The sequence below is a fragment of the Mya arenaria genome, chromosome 5 (assembly GCF_026914265.1).
Source record: "Mya arenaria isolate MELC-2E11 chromosome 5, ASM2691426v1".
NCBI classification, from domain to species: domain Eukaryota; kingdom Metazoa; phylum Mollusca; class Bivalvia; order Myida; family Myidae; genus Mya; species Mya arenaria.
Window position 1 is genome coordinate 78,819,582 of NC_069126.1, and position 21,659 is coordinate 78,841,240.

The window sequence follows — 21,659 nt, forward strand, 5'->3', positions numbered from 1 at the left end:
TTTCATGAACCAAATGACAATGAATCTGAAGATGTTTTTCCAATACAAACATATATTTGCATTCATTGGGATATTAGTACCATACAAATTGAGCCGGAAGGGGAAGCATTGCTCTTGCATACATCTAATGGCTTTAATGGTGAAACAGAGACGAAGCAGAAGAAAACTGCGTTAGCACGCATCATCCGTGATATTAACTTACATAGAATTTTTTTCTGACCTAATATTATTTCTTTTTTAATAAATGATATTAAACATTAATTCCAAAGACACTCAAATATGTATTAAAGGATGCATGTGTACAGTTTCAAGATTGCTGCATATTGAACTTAAACAATGTTTTAAATTTTAGTGTTTGCCTTAACCCAGCCCTGAGTCCGCTTATGGACTATCATATAGGAATTTACTTAAGCGAACGGGATCAAACAACTTAGTGTGATGTTATAGCTATCCCACTTTCCTACTATCTAACGTCTACGACGTTACTTAAAATACTCAACTTTCGGAACCAGATTAACGGCTCTCCTCTCTATCCCTACATCATTTTCAATCACGATGTCATACAATCCGAAGTCGTCTTGATTTAAAACCGTTATATTTATCTTGCAAAGAAATCCTTCAGTAGGCAATGTTTTGTTAAACACTATTACGAATGTATTTGTCGACATCATCGTCGTGTTGAACAGAATAGATGGAGCCACTGTGTCATTTCCCTTTTTTTCAACACTGACTCTTGTCCCAATAGTGTTTGAAACAAATTCCACCTGCATGGTCGCCACTTTACCAAGCTGCGCTGCCTTTTAAACAGTCTGGTGAGTTGTTGCAATAAAAGGACGAGCTGTAAAGAGCATTACAAGTTATAGGGTGATATATCAGAACCTAATACTCCAATTTGAATAGAAACGTCATATTTTAAAGAAGAACAATATATTCATTAAACACATTAATGCTGGCATATGTAAAACCATAAATTAAGAAATTCATACAGTTCTTTTATAGCATGCACAGGGAACTTCCGCAGAAAAACAATGTAATAACATCTGGAGAAACAAATTTACAAAAATGCACAGAAGTGTTCACTTAAAAACGTACTTTAATTCATTTGAAAATAAACAGGCAACCCAATTTGAGAAAAGATGCGACCCATCCTTGACAACTATGTAATAGATATGGATTAACCTCATTATTAATCATTATTTACTACATATATAGTGTGGATACAGCATACTAACAAGGTTGTTGAAATATTTTCTTTTGACGTAATGGCTTTGGGTCATAAACCTAATACATGCAATCAATCCTAGTCTAGTGCAGGTTAAATAACGACATTTGTTTTTTTATACTATATATTCTTGTGAGCTTGATGTACACAATGCTGAGGCATGCAATTCTAAAATAATTAAAGCGTGTTTATTTTTCCAGTGTCAATTATTTCAAAAAATTTAAGGAAGAGTTTCGGTGAATCTTCCTATGATATCCATTCGAGTTATTATAGTTGAAACATATTTGCCGAGCAGCAAAATAAATGTTTATGTTAAGTACGATAAATAATTATATTTTAGTTTTATTTCTATTCAAATATATGGTATCCATGTTAGTGTAACCAACAAATTAACATCTCGATATTGTGCTGTTAACTTTTTCTCGCCTCTAAAAGTGCATGTTTTTAAGGAACACAATTATGTGTTTTCTTTGTTTTTGTTTTAAATTCAAAACGTCAAAGACATATTTTTAATCAGACAAGCTCACACTATAATCCACGATTTACTGATTAGATAACATTACAGGAGCGTTCTGATCCCTTGTGTCGTGTTCCTCGTTAGTGTCATGAAAATGTTTTTTTTTCATACAGTCACACACGCTCTATGTTGAACATATAAATAAATCACATATGTTGGCATGACCGCTGATACATATGCAAACGTGCACATTTGAGCATGCTACAATGTGCACAATACTATACACAATTCAAGTGTATAACAGCCTTCCGAGAGCCCGATCATATTATACAGTATACGAGAAAATTGGATTGTGTACTTACATTTTACGACAAAAAATACTTGTCCCCGTCCAGCATCGGGGTTTCTGCTAAAGTCTATACCGTTGTCCACCCTGCATGTATATATCCCGGAGTGCTCGTACCTTAGGTCACTTAATAACAGAACTGGGGATCCTGGAAATGACCTGAGAACATCACTTGATCCCGGCCACGTGTGATCCCAGGAGACATAGGTGTAAGAGTCAGGCACACCAAGTGGACCACACCGGAGTGTTGTAGATAATTTCTCTGTGGCGTTATGTGCAAAGACTGTTACGTCGGGTTTGACTGCAAAATTCAATAAGATATGTTAAGAGCTGTGTATAGTGCACCGGACTTCATACGTCATGTTTATATGGAACATATTTAATATATCATTTTTTTCAATATTGCTATTGCTCTGATACTGAGTTTCCCGTAGCCTTTTTCGGGATGACTGTCACATCGAGCTCGTCTGAAACAACTTAGATATGCACTTTCAACACAACGTAATTAGTTATACAAATTCAAAAGATGGCGTGATGTTAACTTATCAAAATATGAACTTTTGTACTATTGATGAGTCATTGCGTATTCATTTATTAAGTATCCGTTTACATTGATGTCGTCTTCTCTTTCCCCGATAAGTGACTTACATAGGCAAGATTGAGGACTGTGTCTGTTTAATTGTTGACTTGATAACAAGCTAGAAAATACTTGATCCCCTAATATTACGTTCATCTTATTGGAGGTAAAGTGGTAAGTTCGTTAATCGTCTCTCTCCAAAAATATTTACGAAGCAGTACTTAAATATCCTTGTTGATGACACCACTATTTTCAGTAGCGTTACTAACGGCTTTCAGCAATTTCGATGTTTTGTGATTGGTTGAGCGACATTATCACGTGATGTTATCAATGTATTGTGGTAAGGTCAAAATATCCATTTATGTTGGCATGTCATTGCGGCCAAGTGATTAGGGCGTCGGTTTTATACATGGAGCGAACCCTGTCCGGTACAGTCAAGAAGAAGCGACACCATATCCACTCGCCCACAAGGACTAGAACATAAGCTGACGGATAATTTAACCTTTATTGAATATATTGGTAGCATCACGTGATGATTTCAGTCAACCAATCACGCAACAGCCTTTTGCTGAATCTCGTTAAATAGATAATAATAATAATAAATAATAGAAAACATCAACAAATGTAACCTTGAAAGGTCACTTCCGGATTGGTGTAATTTGCCCTCTATCTACTGCTACAAACATCTCAACTCAACTCAACTCAACTTATCTTGGGTTGAGTTGGGATGTTTGTAGCAGTAGAAAGAGGGCAAATTACACCAATCCGGAAGTAACTACTCCAAGTTACATTTGTTCATAGTGTTTAGTCCAACGCATTAAAATGTGTGCGTAACTTTTGTAATTACATGACCATTCGACAAAAACAACCAACATTAAAAGGCCCAACGGGGCAAGAGGGCATTCGAAGAGCTACTCATTACACAACATAACAATCTATGATGTATTTCAATTAAAACAACTGCATGAATTCGAATCTCTGAATGACCTTTCTTCCGAGATGTATTTACTCATTCGGAGCTCCTCGGCCATTTTATCGAAAACAACCTCGGATGTATGCAGGGACATCAGTTGAAGTAGTTCGTAAAATTTTGAATTATATCATTAATTAAATGTAGTGTTTTAGAGTTGTATTTATTGATCTAAGTTTTAATTGATTTTCATTAAATTATATTATTGCAAACATAATTAAGAATCCCAAAGGTAAAGTCACAAAGTTTAACTGCTAAATAAAATTACTACGCGATCTACTTGCAATGGACTTAAACGTACCACTTTATGAGTATGTAAACCGTCCAAATACATCCGAGGTTGTTTTTGAAAAAAATGGCCGAGGAGTTCCGAATGGTTTTACTATTCATTGTCGGTTGCAAATAGCAACGCAAAGTATGTGGTTGGTGTTTTGTCCTGTCCTAATAATAAACCTGGCGACTGAGAGATGCTTAGACCTTCATCATTGAACAATGTCCCCTTTTTTCCCTTACAGGCTTTTTGTGTAAGTATTCCAATTATACACCGTTCTTTTCGTTTTTGTATTACATTTCTATCATCTATAGATATTGACACGACAGTACTTAAGCTTTACATCTAGCTCTACTCATATTGTACTCTTCTACTCCGTTTATAGCGGAACTCTTTAACGTTTTGGTTTCATCCATAGGTACTTTCAAGCCAGTAGTCGCACTCCACAACTGGCGGGACAGTGCTACATTTATCACCCCATATTCCTAGTGTTGCGGTCTGCTTGCATATATTGGTATTGTCTACAGATAACAACAAGAAAGAGCTTTAATTGAACACCTGCCTTGACCGTTCTAGATGTTTTGTGAGTGTACGTACCGGTTTCATGTGTAGATAGCGACAAGATAGTACTATCACTGAGCTACCAGCTTGGCAGTTCTGTTCTGGGGTTATACTCTTATGTCACGTTATTTGCTTTACAGTTGTAAGTACTGTTGTTATATGTAGACATATGTTTTGACAAGGCAGCACTAGAATCTGACAACTAGTTGGGCTACTGCAATTTTCGTTACACTTGTACACTTTGATATTGTCTATAGTCAATGACAATACAGTACATACGTTGCACACCTGAATGGACATAACTGGTATTATCCCATCTTATACAGTTTTGGTGATACATGTGTACGTCCCACGATCATATATAGCTCATGATTATTCAATGCTTACACTCGACCAAAGGCAGGACGGTAATGGACCTCTTCCCCCGATCCTGGTATTGGCGGGTCATTTGTACGCATTGGTAACGTATATAAATGTTTACAAGACAGTACTTACATTGGACAACTAGCTGGACGCTATTGAAATTATCCCCTCCTATTCCGTTATTGGCGTTACACATATACGTCCCGGCATCATCTCTGCTGACGGCTCTAATGCCATAATCCAGACTTTTGTTACCAGTCCCCTCCAGAAGAAACGTCCGTCCGTCATTTATTTGATACCATGTTATTGTAGCAGATGGTTTGCTTGATACAACACATTGCAGAAGTCCTGGCTGAGTTTCAGTCACAGTTCTTGGTAAGATCTTCACTACAGGGGCATCTGCAATATTGCACATTGCAAAACCGTAAAGCTGCCGAGAAACAAAACCTTCAAATCATTTTTACACTAATCTATTGCAGTGCCACACAACTTTTTATTTTATGTATTTCGGAATTCTAAAAATTGTATATTTTAATGTGTTTAAAGGTTCAAATGCCATGTCAAGTACATACAAGTATTAAATCGTGGAATACTGTATTCGTTTCATTATAAACCAATCGGTTCTTATTTTTTGCTTAGCTATGACCGGTTGAAAATAAATATAGGTGAAATGTCTGATGCATGTGTTGTACCTTTTCGTCAAAATAACATCAATAATATAGTGTATATTTTGCTTGTGACGGATAAATTTGATATTGGAAACTATTCAAACCGGAAATTTGCAGCTGCAGACGTGTCATTCATTTATCTGGTTAGAAGTACGGTGTCTAGTATGCATATGCAGAACAAAAAACACAATAATTTACTGAATAACCGACTATTACTCGATACACAGCTTTATAACTGACCATAAACTGACATGATATGCTCTTGGCTGAGCAAAAAATAAGCTTCCATTTAAACATCGATTGATGAGTAACTGAAAGCTACTGAAAGGTTCATTTTATAACTTATATATAAATAGAGGATATTTGTTTATTTCGATTGGGGAAGCTTACACTGAAATAAACAAATTTTCTGTTTCTTTTATAGTTATTTTCGGAGTTTTATTAGTTTTATAATTTATTTCTTAATTACCCCTTTTTTTGAAAAGGGTGTTATTTACGCCGCTACCCGTGGGGCGCCCCTCACGCAAAATTATAGCTGTCAATATTTATATTTCCGGTTTGTTGAGAAAAAGTTCACTGCTTTTTATTCTTATAGTTTATTATTCGCTCGTTTTTTAGTGCAAAGCTTTTATGAACATTAATCAATGAAGTTTTATAAGTGCACATATGTTCCAAAAAATAACGAAAACACTTTTATTTTAAGCGGGGCATGAATACATAACCAAATGGTCAAATGTGTTAGCAAACAAATGCGGATAATTATTGGATTTTAAACATTTTTCTTAGATTTAGAGTGTGTTTTATGAAACATGGATATTCAGTCATCATACTGTCAGAGATCAGTCTGTTTTGCTTGAAGACAAGTCGTTTTCAAGATAATGATGAGGACCACGCTAGTTTGTTGCCATATTTTGAGGCGTGGGTGGGGTAAACAATATCAGATTATCTGTTAATTGTCGTTTGAATTTTCAAGGAAGCTCGTGTTACGTATTACAACGACAAACAGTTCAAAATACATTTGGACGATGATATAACATTCCTTTTATGTTTATGTTCGATCAGTTGTTTTCGTCTGTAATTTGTTTGGTATGAAAGCAAATGTTCGAACATTCAGCATCATGATCAAGAAAACGTTCGAAAAACGGGATAATCGGTAATAAACGGTAAATTGTTAATTTCCAAATATATATTTATTTAAATTTATAAAACATTTCTTTAAATTTGCCAACATTTTCTGGTTCAAAGTGAAATGTTCTGTTTTGATCAAGGGGTAGTAACTACAAAGGATTTAAAAGTAGTTCTAAATGTTTTCACTCCTTATTTTGCACTGATATTTTTACTGTTGTTATTTCACTGATAAAACCCCATATTTTATCGAAAAGCATGAAAGAAAAACAATTGCATAGCATTTCTCGAGACTTATACATTTTAGTAATGAACGAGTACACTCACATGCAAGATTTAAAGATTTTTGCTGACTGTTTGCTGGTGTACTGCTTACAGCGTTTCTTGCACTGCATGAATACACGTCAGCATCGTCGTCTCTGGTCGGCGTAATTGTCAGCGTCTGTGTCGTCACATGACCGTAGTAACTTCCAAATATGTTCGTTGGTGTTCCCGTTCCAGCAGTAACAATGACATTGTAATGGAGCCATGTAATGGCAGCAAAAGGATTTGAGGTACCAGATTCGCAAGTAAAAGTTTTACTTGAGCCATCAGCCACGGCTGTAAAATATCCTGTTAGCGTAGCTGTCGATGGAGGAACTGAAGACGCAAGCTGATACATAAAATTGAAGCTTTTCATAAAAGTCATATTTTAACGCCAGTTTCCACTGCAATGTTTTGATTCAAGCTTAGTAATTCGTAGCAATATTTTGTGATGCAAGGCGGACTTACATCATGTAGTTAAACAAATAAGCCAAATAAGTGTTTGCTTAATATTTGCAAAAAAAAAACGAAGTGTGACCTTCGCAAGAATGTCTAGTCTATGTATGTTATAAATTACTTTGCCAATAACAAGCTTATCGTATATCTTACATTGGACATTGAGTGTGACAGAAGCCGTACGCGGTGAGGACAGTGTCTCGTGGTTTATTGAGCAAGTTAGTGTTTTCCTATTGTCCGCCCTATCTACTACCTGTGTGTAGGTTTCGGACACGGAGAAAGTATTGGATGTTGTGTTCTCCACTACTGTCGGTTTGCTGACTGATGTTGCCGTCTCTCCACCTAGACTCCAGCTGAGAATCACTGTCTTAGGCCGAAAACCAGAAGAAATACATTGGGCAATTTGTATGGAGCTGGAGCTTTCCACAACAGTTTCCGAAACGGTCACAAGCGGGGTAATGGGTTGGACTGAAGTATATGCACAGACAAACTATAGCGTGTAGAGTGCAGTATAGATCTACAACCGGAACATGTTCGACGGGCTGAGGAAAACCAAAAACATTTACCAATAGTATATACGGCTTAGCTGAGACTAAAATATGTGCTTTGTTTAAATTAGAATGTACAAGTACCGACTACCTAGCTTTTCGCTTACATCGGACATTGTAAACCCTGAAAATTTTCAAATTTTAATAATCGACCTTGTGATAATGTTATTCAAATTATAACTGCATCTGATTTGCATGGACAGCTGACATATCATAGATAAGCCAAAAAGAAAGAACGCGAAGTTACGTTTATGGAGGGGTTACTCATTTTTTAAGGTTTAGCAATATGTTTTTAAATAAACTTACGTTTAAGAAACAGTTTCACTTCAGTAATTCTAAAGAGATGTGGCTCCCCGCTGTATGATGACTGACAAATATACATCACACCATCATCAGAGCTGGTAGGTGTGAACGAACAGGACCTCGTGACATTGAAGAGATCTCCGGACACCACGTTGGGAGGACCTGCTTGCAGGGGTGTGGAAGTGACACTTCCACGGTACCAGTTAACCGTCTGCTGTGGGTGGCCGCCTGCAGACAGGCAAGTTAGCGTTAGTTGTGTGCCTTCTGTTCCACTTACTGTAAGCTCGCCCTGGGAGACGCTGGTCGAATTGTATACATTCGGAAGAGCTGGTGGAACTGAAATATATGATTTCAAATATATCTTGATATCTGTTTAATTTAATTATCACTTTTACAATGACTGTAATATCTGTAATGTACTACTAGTATAATAGATGAGTTTTTTAACTTAAAAGCATTTAATAATGAATGTTGTATTGTATTTTGTACGTAAATATTGGCCTCGTCCTAATGAAAACTACATATTTGATCGGACATTCATGTTCCTTTAGTATGGGTAATATACTATTTTTTTTTTAATATCAAGTAATGTGTATTAACGTATTCAGCTATACTCTTTTGTTGTCGATTTGTACAGGGTTTTTTCCTTTTTATATTTTCATCATTTAAAAATCAAAATTTAATTTCGGTTTCAGTATTAAACTCTAAATTGCAACTTATATGTTGTTGTATGTATGATGCAGTAGGAAAATTACATTATCAAGACTTAATGTTAATGTAACTTATGCCATTCGTTAGAATTTAACATTATTAATCTAGTTTCATTTTCTAGTTGATATTTTATTCTATTATAATGTTCCAAATGAATCAGTCTGTTAATATAACTGACCCAATTCACTTTTGTAAGGTCTTTTCTTTTGTGAAATAAAGAAGTTAATACTTTTAATCATTGCTTTTGTTTCTTAGTGGTGCTATTTTCGAAATAGTATTCCCTGTAAGTTTAAGTTGTTTTTGGTGGAGTTTCTTCGCTGGAAAAATATTTTTTCCCTTTTTTGCAGGAAATGAAATCCCCTGTTAATTTATTATTTGTGGTCTTTGTTTATGTTTGTCATTTGTTGTAATGCAGATAAATAATGAATAATTTGACCTTTACATATTATTAAACATTATCTTTGATATTTATTTATATAAATAACCTAATCCAGTTACTTGTGTGAACAAAATCACTTTGACGTATAGATATTTTAAACAAAGCTAGTATGATAAAATGATTTCAATGCTTAGGAGGAATAGTTTTTATTAGGCGAATTTTTTCTTCAATTAATTAGGAAAGTATGCCGTTTTATAATATTACTCACACAAGTACTACTGAAAATAAAAGTTTTAATTTCTGAAAAGTTTTGAAATGTTTTGGTGTCTTATGCATATGGTCATTTCCATTGCTTGGATAATTTCATTCTAAGCCTATCTAGGCCGCTATCACATTCAATGCTGGGCTAGAATTTCATAGAAGCTCATTACAGATTTGGTGAACACACATTTGCTTACAATCTGATGAGCTTCCACCTGCCAGCAACTCTTAGACGTTAATGTCAACGCAGACACATTGAACTTTTACATAAATTATAACTTTTTGCACCTTATCCAATTTTACAAAAAATAACGAGAAGATAAACACAATCCCGTACCTTCGGAAATATCTTACCCAGAACAATATTTTTACCAGAAAAAGAAGATTTACATCTAGAAAACAACTGGATATCACGTTAAGAGAAAAGAAATCATTTAGCTGTTTCAAGTTTTTTTGTGTCTTATTAAGTCTCGTTGACCCAGTTGGGATAACGGCAATACATAACTGATGATGAAGGTCATATTTGTTTAATTCAACACTAGTATCACACTTTGACTTCATTTAAGGTGTTAATGTGCATACGCATGAGCTATATTGCCCATTAAGTTATATTTCTTAATACGCAGCAGTAGATCATGCCCACCACAGATTTGCAATGAATATCACATACTTATGTGGAGGTATCGTTTCCTTTTCTGGTTTGAACACACATAATTCAATGTGTATTTTTTACTATTTTATTAAAAGGATATTCCTAGTTATATCAATTGTATTTTAATTTAAATTAATTAGTTGTGTTTCCTGGTCAAATTCAATTCGGTCGTGAGGTTGAGTTTATTTGCATTCATAAGTTGGGCATCACTTATGAACAATTTTGCGTGTAAGTTTTAGGTTTCAACTTTAACGCTCACAACACTGAAGTGGCATCCTTTACTATTATTTCAGCAATATTTTAGGAGTGTGTGTCTTAAAATAGTCATTTCATAATATTGCATATATTAGTTGTGTGAAATATTTTACGTTTGTAACATTGTTTTTTGTAGAGTTTGTCCTTTAATCAATGAGTAGTTTTGACGAGACTAGGATGTTAATGGGATCACAAATAATGTTAAAGGAGTCTTACATCAAAGAACAATCTTCGCACAAATGATAAGAAAAACACCTGATCAAAAAACATTCATGCTTCAAATTATTATGTTAACACAAAAAACTCTACCCCATAATGCTAATCATTGACACAAAGAATGTTATCGAAACGATTTTCCCTGAATACCTTTCTACAACCTCCTATAGAAAACAACAAAATCAATATTTTCCTATGGTATTATTTTGGAAGTCTCAGTGAAGCACTTGGGAATCCGATTTACACATACAACATGAACTAGCAACATGAACAAAGTATGTTTTGGTAACAACATGCCTGACGAAAATGGATATCACAGACGTGGTCGACTGGCCAAGGAAAATTAGAGATAAAATCCCCCTTTTAGGGAAAAGTCAGAAATCTCTGCCCGTTTGTCACCCAGATTTACAGGATTTGTCTCGTACAAATAGATGTAGAGCCTTATCACCCATAAGCTCTTTAACAAAAATGTATAGAAAATATATCATTTTTATGATTTATGTATACGTACTTTATCAAGTTTGAAAAGTGTTTGCATTAGGTGCTCTGAATTGTAACCCTCCGTCTGCAGATAAAGTTGGGATCTCTAATCAAAGAAGTACTTGGTGTTTAACTATACGTTTATTATTACTTGTTTTATTGATAAGTAAGTTAATGCATACTTTGATAAGATTTACCTTTTGCGTTTTATCTTTACTAAGGAAGGATTGTTGGGATAAGAGTGAGGTGTGTGCACATAAACTGGTTTGAACCCCCAGTAAATTTACATTTTACCTAACAATTCTTGGTAAACATACCTCATTTTTTATATATATAGTATGTATGCACTGTGCTGTTTTTGGAGTTTTGTGCTGTTTTTCTATGTTTCTTGTTTGTGATTTTATGTTTTATGTCTTTGGCGTTTACCCAGTGCCACTTAACCGGGTTTATGTTTAAACTTTTTGCTACTGAGCTTGTTTCTGTAGCTTTTTGCATAAATTTATACAAATGTATATTACATGTTTATGTTCTTTGAAGACAAATGAAAACAAATTTATCGTTCATATGATGAAACTACATAGTAATAGAACATTTTCACTATAAAAGTTGTATTTTCAAATTTAACAATCGTTTGAATCGATGTAAACTGATCGGTTCCCCAAAGCGAATGCCTTTACATTAATATGCGCACGAATAATTGGTGCTTATAAATCGCTGTCTGGCGGTTATTTCATTATAAACAAGAGAAAATAGTTCTTACTTATTCGTTTTACTCAATCGTAGGAATTCATATTGAATTAAAAAGAAAAATAGGTCATGGGAATCTCTTAATTGTGAGAGACCTGCCGAGAGTAACAATAATTACTATTTTCTTGTGTTTATACTAAGACGATTGGTTATTCTTACTAGGCAAAATATATTTTGAATAATGGGTTAGAAAACTAACACATCAAAGTTAAAATGAAAAGTTATTCGGAGCTCTATCATATTCAACATTATAAACATTGATAAACCAAAATAAAGGACGTGAGGAGCATAGCTAGAATTTCATGAGTATATAACCTATTTTAAGTTAAATCTAACAGATTCTTTAATGCATGATTATCTATATTTAACGATCAGTTATTCCATTTGAATGTCCTAACTTGAATATCCCAAAATGACTTTTTGGTAAAAGTGGTAAAATTAAGGGTTCTATAATTATATTTGAGGTGACGAATATGAATTGAAATAAAATTATTTTTAGCGATTTCCGGCATTCAACACTACGAGAGCTTTTCCTTTATTTAAAAAGTTTAATACATCCGTTTCCCCGAGCAATATCGAATTACTTGAACTTTTGCTTTCCAAGCAGATTTTGTACATGGAATTGCTTTTTTTGCTTTTGAAGGGCTGAATCAGAGGTGTTTGTGGAGCAAGGATATTCTATTTCTGTGGGGACAATATTTGATTAACAAAAGGCTGAACAATGTCGACTTCTGCAGTGATTGAGACCTTTGTTTTTAAGACAAATTTACCAATCAAACTTGAGATCGCAACATAGATGTGTGTGTGTGTGTGTCCATCAGAATAGCATATCGAATTATTTTGAAAATATTGAAAGCCAAACATAAAGCGAAGTGTTCATCAGCTCTATACCAGGCAAATCATTAACCGCGACAAATGTCTTGAAAGCTCTCTATGCGACTGTGTAACGATAAATGGAACCTCTATATATCCTTTGACCAGTCAATGGTCTCGGCGAAAGTTATACTGAAAGAAGAGAGTATTATGTTTGAGAACACCGATGAAAACATTAAAGTTCAATCGATATCATGACATCGGTGTGTGATAAAATATATTTAAATTATAACTAGGTCCAGGAGATAAAACTCTCAATGGTCTTTTGAAAAGTCTCTAAACATGTTTATAGAAAAAGATGTGCAAGGTTTGTTTACTAAATACATTTCAGTTGAAGTTGATTTACCCGGATTCCTCGTCCTGCAGCATAGCGAAATGCAACCGGCCGATTGGTATGTGAAGTTTATTATAACCAAAGAGTGGATTCCAAAGTCCTCCGTTATATCGCCTATGGACAGTCGAATAAGAGGGATATTGATGCACCAATTTAACAAGAGGACACCCTAACAACACTCAAAAATGCATTAACAGATAAGAGGCGAAATACTGACCAGAAATTATTAAAAGTTGCGTATAAGCAAAACCAATGAAGAATGATCTACTATTGTTCTTCAATGGCTATGGCATCGTCAAGGTTTTCAAGTAATCAATGCTCTCATCTATTAAGCACAGTTAATCAACTATTCCGGCTTAAATGTAGCTTAGATCATGTTTTAACGCAAGATGATCATGACCAAACAAACATTAGTATGCCACAACAAGTATCAAACAAAACAAAAGGCCATGTAGACGTTTTTATGTATAATACATTATTTCACCAAAACATAAAATATCTCATGACAGTAACGTTTTCGGTGACGTTTTATCCAGTTGTGTAAATGAAGCAAACACCTCAGTGTTTTGAAAAATGCTTAGAAAATGAAAGCGGCCGTTTATGTTGATAAGTAACAGTTAGCACTTTAAGCAATTCCTTTGATCGGTGAAGCTGATGATGTACCCTATCTTTTAAAAAAATGAGTAATTATTTTCAAGATTCATGTTAATACATAAATTTTCTTAATACTTGAACAACTGCATCATATGTTCGCTGTGAAAATACAATCTTGGTTATATAATTTAACTAGCCTTTCCCTTGAGTATGTCATACTATTGTAAACCATTTCTAAACATACCTACTATAATTCTCACTACGGAGCAATGGAACAGGTTAATGATATACTTAGAAATCGAATGCGGCTATCTAGATATGTAAATAGGAAATAGGACGTATTTAAAACATTTGCTTGATCGGTTATTTGTAGATGCTGACGCCTTGTACATACGCTTATAGATTGATGAGACAACATAAGTAATCACTATGGTAAATGTATGTTTGCTGTATAAATACACCTTACGCTATATGCACGAGCGAACTTGTAATTGAATATGTTAAACTGTGTTTACCAGGTTTAAATTATACCTGCTATGATATATGCAAAGAAGCAATGGAAAATAAAATCGCATACCACGGACAATAAGGTTTTGTCCTGTATTCAAACACGTATACGTTCCGCTATCGATAACTTGAACACCAGTTATAACAAGGTCCCTGTTATTACTGGCAAAATGTAACTTTGGGAAGTCTGCTCTAATATCAGATCCCTCGTAGTTGTACACAGTAGGAAGTCCATTGTCATCGAGGGGTGGTCCCCTCTAATGTGGCTTGTGTATCTCAGTCTGGCACAATAACGTTACCGTTGTATTTACAATGGCAAACAATGTAGTTGCCATCATTCCTGAAAGTGATTAAATGATAACATGACTCATTATTTGCCTATATAAACAATACAGTCGAACCTCGCTATGTCGACGTCGGATAAGTCGACTTTCCGGTTATGTCGACTTTTTTTCCGGTCCCGAATCAATTCCTTCTTATTCTATATAAAATAAATCTGTTTGTGTCGATTTTTTTATCTCGACTTTTTCGCTATGTCGACCTCGTTTTTCAGTCCCAGTGGTCGAATTTCACACATTTCCTTTGTTCTTTATGTCGAACTGTAGATTCGAGACGTAGGTGTGAAAATATTCATGACGGTTTGCGGCATGTCGCAAAATACCGTGCGTGTCAATATAACAAACTGTCATAATTGGGGGATACAAAAATGTAATTGGTAAGTGCGAATAATTAAAGTTGTTTGCTTATGTATTTAATTAAAGAGACCATTATTGCTCAAGCTATTTGGTATTGTATATAAAAATGAACATTTTATTGATTAGACATCAATTCCCGAATGGGAACAAAAAGAATAACTACAAAATGTCAAATGTTAGTTCCACTGCTCTGGTCAAGTCGACCAATTCAGAGAAGGACCCGGTATAAAATCTTACAATGTACAAATGTATGCAATTGTGGTTTTATATGTTTTGTGTGATCCATAAACGTAAAAAAAATGACACAAATAATTCTTCTTTTGTTTCACTTTATTTACTATAATAAGTTTGCTGTTTTCACGACGAAAATATTAAACAAGACCGTTCAATTGTGGATGTAAACATCGTACAATCCAACTCAAACGTGTTGGGATTGGTGATATTTTTTGTAATTCGGATGAGTCGACTTTTCGTTTCTCGACTTTTTTCACTAGGTCCCGAAAAAGTCGACATCACGAGGTTCGACTGTATAATCTAATTGGACACCTTCCTTTGAATATTACAGCAATGTACAAAACAACCTAGATGGTTGAAACGAAAATGGCATGTATTTGTCATACCAAACCTGTTGTTTGGCGCAATTTAAACTCAATTAACTAGATATGACACCTACGACACCAGATAGGAATTCCGATTAGTTGATTAAAAATATAATATGAAATATTATCTTTATTTATATAATAGAGGTTTATCTCTGTTTGATAGATTATTTGGTTTGCCAAAACACTGTTCCGTTTTGAGCGAAAACGGACTCAAAATTACTTTCTTTATAAATTACATACGTTTCTGTTGAAATAGAAGAAAGATTAAAGGTAGAAATAAATTTACCATTGAACGTCAGCTCAATTAAACTTTCACAAGAAAAATATTTTGACTGACATAGTTATCTTTGAAAAACATCTAAAATATTTTTTCTTTATCTTTATGTAACCGTATGCATATACCATGGTATTTGAATTGCTTGATGCACAAATCTGTGTCAAACATTTAGATATTTCAATAAGGCAGGTATAGGTTAACTTCCTATAAAAAACATTTTCAAAAGCAATCCATTTGGTTGGAGAGATTTTTAAAAAAAATGTTCCGTTTTTTTTAATATGTTTTAGCAAACAGCAAACATTTTAATCGTTGATGTTTTCTGTTTAAATTCGCATCGGTCTTTGCCACTTTTGATTTGGGGGTTTCTAATTTTAATGTTAACTTCTTTTTTAATAGTTTGAATTTAGACCGTTAGGAATATGTAGCAGATGTATTAATTTTACATTAATTACACATTATTTGGTGTATGCTTAGTGCTGATATTTTTAATTTATCAAAACATCTGGTAAACATTTCGATTTTTGCTTAGTGTAGGCAAAGAACAAATACGTGATAAATGCATACTTATGGCAGGATTTAGTAAATTTTAAACCAGTTATCAGACAACGTTCATTTTCGACGAGGGCATTTTTACACGTGGGAGAAATGAAGATGAAACATAATGTTTGAAAATGTATTATTTTTTAAAAGGATACTTTTTAAATCGTGGTTTCCTTCGAATAATTGGACGGATTAAAAAACAAAAACATTATAAATGATTGCATTTCGTAATATTATCATTTAAACTATAAAATGAACAGCTTTAGTTGAAATATAAAATAGACGAAACTAAAAATAATAAAAGAACAAGTTTCCTATCTGCTACTTAGAAGAGATTTAGGTAATGATAAAAATATACCATTAAAAATGTGAAGACTAAATTAAAACCCTGGCATCATTGTTAGGAAAATTGGCTTCCAATTTACTTTTGAACAAGCTATGTACTTGACAATGTCATAACTATTCCATATGTTTAAGTGTTCGACAAATAAACATACAGTGTAGTTTCGAAAAAGTAAATACTATTGTCTGTTTAAATAATGGAATCATTTTTGATCTTTTGGTAAAACTTCACCACGTTAACCTTTCACACAATAAAGTCCCAGCAACTTTATAAAGTACTTGGATTTCCACCCAATGTTGTTTTTTTTTGTACCATTGATATGGATTCGGTAATAAAAACATAGCACATTCTGGCATTACTAATATTTGATTAAGAAATATGATAATTTTGTATTTAATGTCAACTCATGTTGTGCTAACTTACATATTTACTTAACAAGTGGAATATAATTACACAAAAAGCTGTATTCGAGCGTTTAAATTCCATTTATGTAATAGTTAAAAGACATGAAGTAAAATATCAATGATTAAGAGGACAAGCCCTTCATAGTCATTCAGATTTTACTTCAGTTAATCTAGCTGACAAAAAATACAGCATCATTGGCTGACACATTTTCAATGTAAAACTGTCATTTTATTGCCGATAAATACAGATTGTGTTCTAAAAGCAGAATGCATACTTAGATGATATCCAGTAAAAATATTTGCATCAAAACGATATACTTTTAACGAATACTGCTTTTTTGAATATTGAAATAATATACGGCAAGATGACATCATAATATGTTGTATGTTTTTGTCAAATCATTTTTAAACACATGAAGGATTAAACATCTTAAAGAATATTATTTAAGAAATCGAAAGGAAATATCACGTTTACCTCTGTGGATAAATGGAAAATGAGCTACTTTATTCAGATAATGCAGGGTGATTTATTTTCTGAGCAATGCAGAAGAAGTGTGAAACGTTAAGAAAATAAGCTTGCAAAGATTCCAGATACTGTTTAGAGTAAAAAACACATTATGTTAAGCTAAAAAAATCATTATATAAAATCAAAACATCATGAGTAAAAGTAAAACCTTGTACTTTAATGTCAAAACATCAATTTAATTTTGTAAAGTCAAGATATCCTGATAAAAAATAAAATATCATATATCTTGTTATTCAAGTTGTGCGATATATCTAGTCCAATGTCCATCACATATCTAACCCGATGATGTGCACTAATAGCTAGGTTTCCGTTGGTAAATAGTCAATGAATAGAAACAAATGTCTATTATAGATAAGACATTATGATGATGAACTCTCTCAATGTAAACATTAGTATTGTGGTATTTTTATTAAATTAATTTAGTGATGATATAGATTGGAATACAAATTCTACACGCTCAATATCATGAAAGTGAACGTGCTATTTTTAATTATTCAAACCGAAAAGAGAATATTCAAATGTCACTATTTACCTCAGACATGTATGGAGATCAATGAATGGATCGAAAACAATATTTTGCAATAAATCCCTTCATTCGGTGTAGTTATACATATCATTATGTGCACTATACAAAGTCATAAGATCATGTGCATACACTAACACACTTCTATTAGTATAACATTTGATTTAAAACACACTTGTACATTAAGGAAATCTAATTCGCACATTCAGGAAGATTAAATAAGTTTGTTCTGCTGTTTATTTAAAGCGTCACCCAAGCGGAGGGTATTTCTCTATATCGAGGCTTATAGATGAGATGACCTCAATGTAACGCTAGCGTTAAAATACTAACTTTAAATGTGTTAAACTTGTGTAAAGGTAGACAACCACTGATAACAACCATATCTAAGGGCAACAAGTTTTAAAGTACATGTTTGACATATTCTACTGATTTGACATCCATTCATTATGATTCCTGGCCTCAAGAATATCTCCCATCTATATTAGTAAAGTATTATATTCATTTCAGAGATATTGTAGTGTTATTTGCATTATATTAGTGTTTTTAGGGTAAGTGCAGCGCCGGCTGATCATTTGTATGTCAGAGCTCCTCTAAAGGATTAAAGTTAATAAGCTTGGCGATTCCATTGACGTAGGCATGCGCCTTAAAGCTGCACTCTCACAGATTTTTTGTCTCGGAAAGAGCAAATTTTTGCGTGAATATCTGCAAAGCAATGATATAAGATTGCTGACAAAAACTCAGATCGTAGTTATCATTTTTTCGTTCGAAAAGTAATGTTTTGTGGCATAAACCGTTACTAACTGTTGAAGAAAAAAGCATAAAGCATCTTTTTTTAACTTAGATATAAGAATCTGCGATCTAATTTTCTACCATCAGTCTTATATAACTGGTTTCCATGGATTTTCGCAAAAAATTGGCTCGTTCCAAGACGAAAAATAAAAAAAAAGTTGTGAAAACGTTCAGTCTGTGAGAGTGTAGCTTTAACACAAAACACTCCTACTGTGGTGATACAGCAGTCAAGATTGTTGACGTTAATATCTAAACGCTATTAGTGTGTTCAAAATGTTTTTAACTGTTTTATAACGATTTTTAAAGCTTACTCAAGCGCACCGAGAAATGTCTGTCTCTTCCTTAAATCGCGCTGGTGTCACCAAATTATCTTTATATCAACATCATTCTCACTCACACCGACTGTGATTCCAGGATGTTAAAGTCTGCCGTAGTTTACTACATACTTCCAGTGCACACTTCACCTCCTGAGCGTATCCGATGTATAAATGATATTTTCGGGATATCGTGCCAGTTGCCGTATACCATAAAATAATTGTGTGTTTTTTTCTATAAATGATATAGTCAACTTAAAACTTATATGTAAAATAAATGATCGAACATAGGCTACTGATCATATTATTGCAGGTTGGCAAACTGGCAGGTTATCTTCATATAATTGCTAAAACGGAAGTAAATGAACAATTTTGCGATGTTTCAAAGTTTCAATGTCAATGAAGTGGGTTTTTTTGTAATAGTTTTATCCGTTACACTATTTTAAAATTCCAGATTTCCACATTCAAGGCTCACAATATAGGTTGATACCAAAACGTATTACTTTATTACGATACATTTGCATGTTTAACTCATTTGATTTAAATGATAAAAAAAATGATGGGTTAACAGATAAAACGAATATTAGCATTATTTTTGCTCTCTTTTTACTGGTGAGTATGTGGCCACGTAGCTATCAGTTAAAAAGCCCTGATCTGTATTATCTGTACACAAATCATATGCTATTATTTATCTTAAAGTTTGAGTGATAAACATTTAACTATTTACTTAATAATGCGTTTATGACATATATTAATAACTGATATCATAATATCGCATATTTGTATTTACAGGATATCACATGTAAGTAGTCATTAATTATACCATTTTGCAATTCTAACCAGGGAAAACGTCAGACACCTTTACAGACAGACAGACAGACAGACAGACAGACATTTTTATTTAGACTTGTACAATGTACATCATCTACATAAACATATATATTTTCATAAAACATGTCAACGTGTATATACAACATGTAATGGTAAATACGTTTTTGTTTTATATAACACAACATACTATGTGTAACAAAGCAACATACTATCATTTACTATGTATAACAAAAAATGGAGGCTGAACTTAATATTTATCTTTCAACATTCAAATTATTTCGAATAACAAGAGCATATTTAATATACAAAGCTAGTTTAATTAATTCATTTCTATCATTTGATTTCAATAATCGTAGAAATTTGTATACAGAAGGGTGCATATTAGTAACAACGTTTTAAATATTTCTTCCTAACATCGGAATAACATGGACATATGCATATAAAATGAAATTCATCTTCAATATCGTTAGTATTGCAAGTTAAACAGTACCGTTCCTCTCGAGGTATTCGGTTTCTGGCATATCTACCAGTCTGAATTCTCAGAGGAAATACAGATAACCTTAGTCTGGAGAAGTACAAGCGTAAATTTGTTGGTAAAATATCGAGGTATTTTTCGTATTCTAATGAAGGTTTAATCTCTTTATATATAGTTAAAACTGTACTATTGTTAAGTGTTCCGAGCCAATTTTGCTGAAAAATATCTAGAAGTCTACGTTTAAATTCAAACAACAAAACTTTACAATCTATATTGGCAACATTGTCAAATATATAAGAAAAACCATGAGCGTCTAACAAATTCTTAACATTTGATACCCAATTTCTTTTACCATTATTACAATCTGACAAAGCTTGCTCATATACAGTTTTTTAAAATAATATTATCAGTTTTAACAACTTTAAACAAGTAGTTCATTATTCTCATATATCTATGTATATAAAGTGGATATCATCCTAGTTCACCATAGATACAGGCATTACATGTATTTGGCCTCACCTTCAGTAGTCTTTTGCAAAATTTTAAGTGTATTCTCTCTATTTCTTTTGATTTAGAATTTCCCCAAATTTCACAAGCATAATTCAAAACAGACAAAACAAAAGCGTCAAACAATTGGCAAAACGTTTTTGGACTAATGTCATAATCTTTACATTTGCATAATAGAACATTCATAGCCTTAAGGGCTTTGCCAATTAAATGTTCTTGATTAAGTGCAAAATTACCCGTGTAGTTGAAAACAGTTCCAAGATAGTTAAAATCATTTACTACATCGATAACGTTTCCATTATAGGTCCAACGCTCAGTGTCTAATAATCCACCACGTTTACGAAAAACCATACTTTTAGTTTTAGTGGTATTCACTTTGAGTCCCCATGTATTACAATATTCGAATAATGTGTCTAAATGATCTTGCAATTCTTTAGGTGTTTTACCTACAATGGCCATATCATCTGCGAATAACAGTAACATCAATACTATATCATCAAATTGTAAACCGGATTCAACATTGTTATGTAAATACAATTCAAAGTCTTCAACAAAGACAGAAAATAAAAGAGGGGACATTACCTCCCCTTGGGGTAAGCCAACAGCATAATTAAAATACTCAGAATAATTAGAACATGATTTGACACAGGATTT

At 33.3% G+C, this 21,659-nt stretch overlaps 1 protein-coding gene across 4 annotated transcripts; it reads right to left on the reverse strand.

Annotated features, from left to right (window-relative positions):
- Positions 1-166: 166 nt before the first annotated feature.
- Positions 167-18,302, reverse strand: LOC128233642 (synaptogenesis protein syg-2-like). Of its 4 annotated transcripts, XM_052947417.1 has the most exons (10): positions 18,099-18,302; positions 14,250-14,519; positions 13,091-13,192; positions 12,763-12,876; positions 8,174-8,506; positions 7,473-7,787; positions 6,888-7,199; positions 4,900-5,166; positions 2,042-2,326; positions 167-838 (listed from the first exon to the last, which is right to left on the reverse strand). In XM_052947417.1, exons 5-10 carry the CDS (start codon positions 8,247-8,249, stop codon positions 801-803), a joined length of 1,293 nt encoding a protein of 430 aa, XP_052803377.1. In that variant the 5' UTR covers positions 8,250-8,506; positions 12,763-12,876; positions 13,091-13,192; positions 14,250-14,519; positions 18,099-18,302; the 3' UTR covers positions 167-800. The 4 variants fall into 4 exon arrangements, with proteins under 4 accessions (XP_052803377.1, XP_052803376.1, XP_052803378.1 ...); XM_052947416.1 differs by lacking the exons at positions 12,763-12,876; positions 13,091-13,192; XM_052947418.1 differs by lacking the exons at positions 12,763-12,876; positions 13,091-13,192; positions 14,250-14,519.
- Between the last annotated feature and the right edge of the window lie 3,357 nt (positions 18,303-21,659).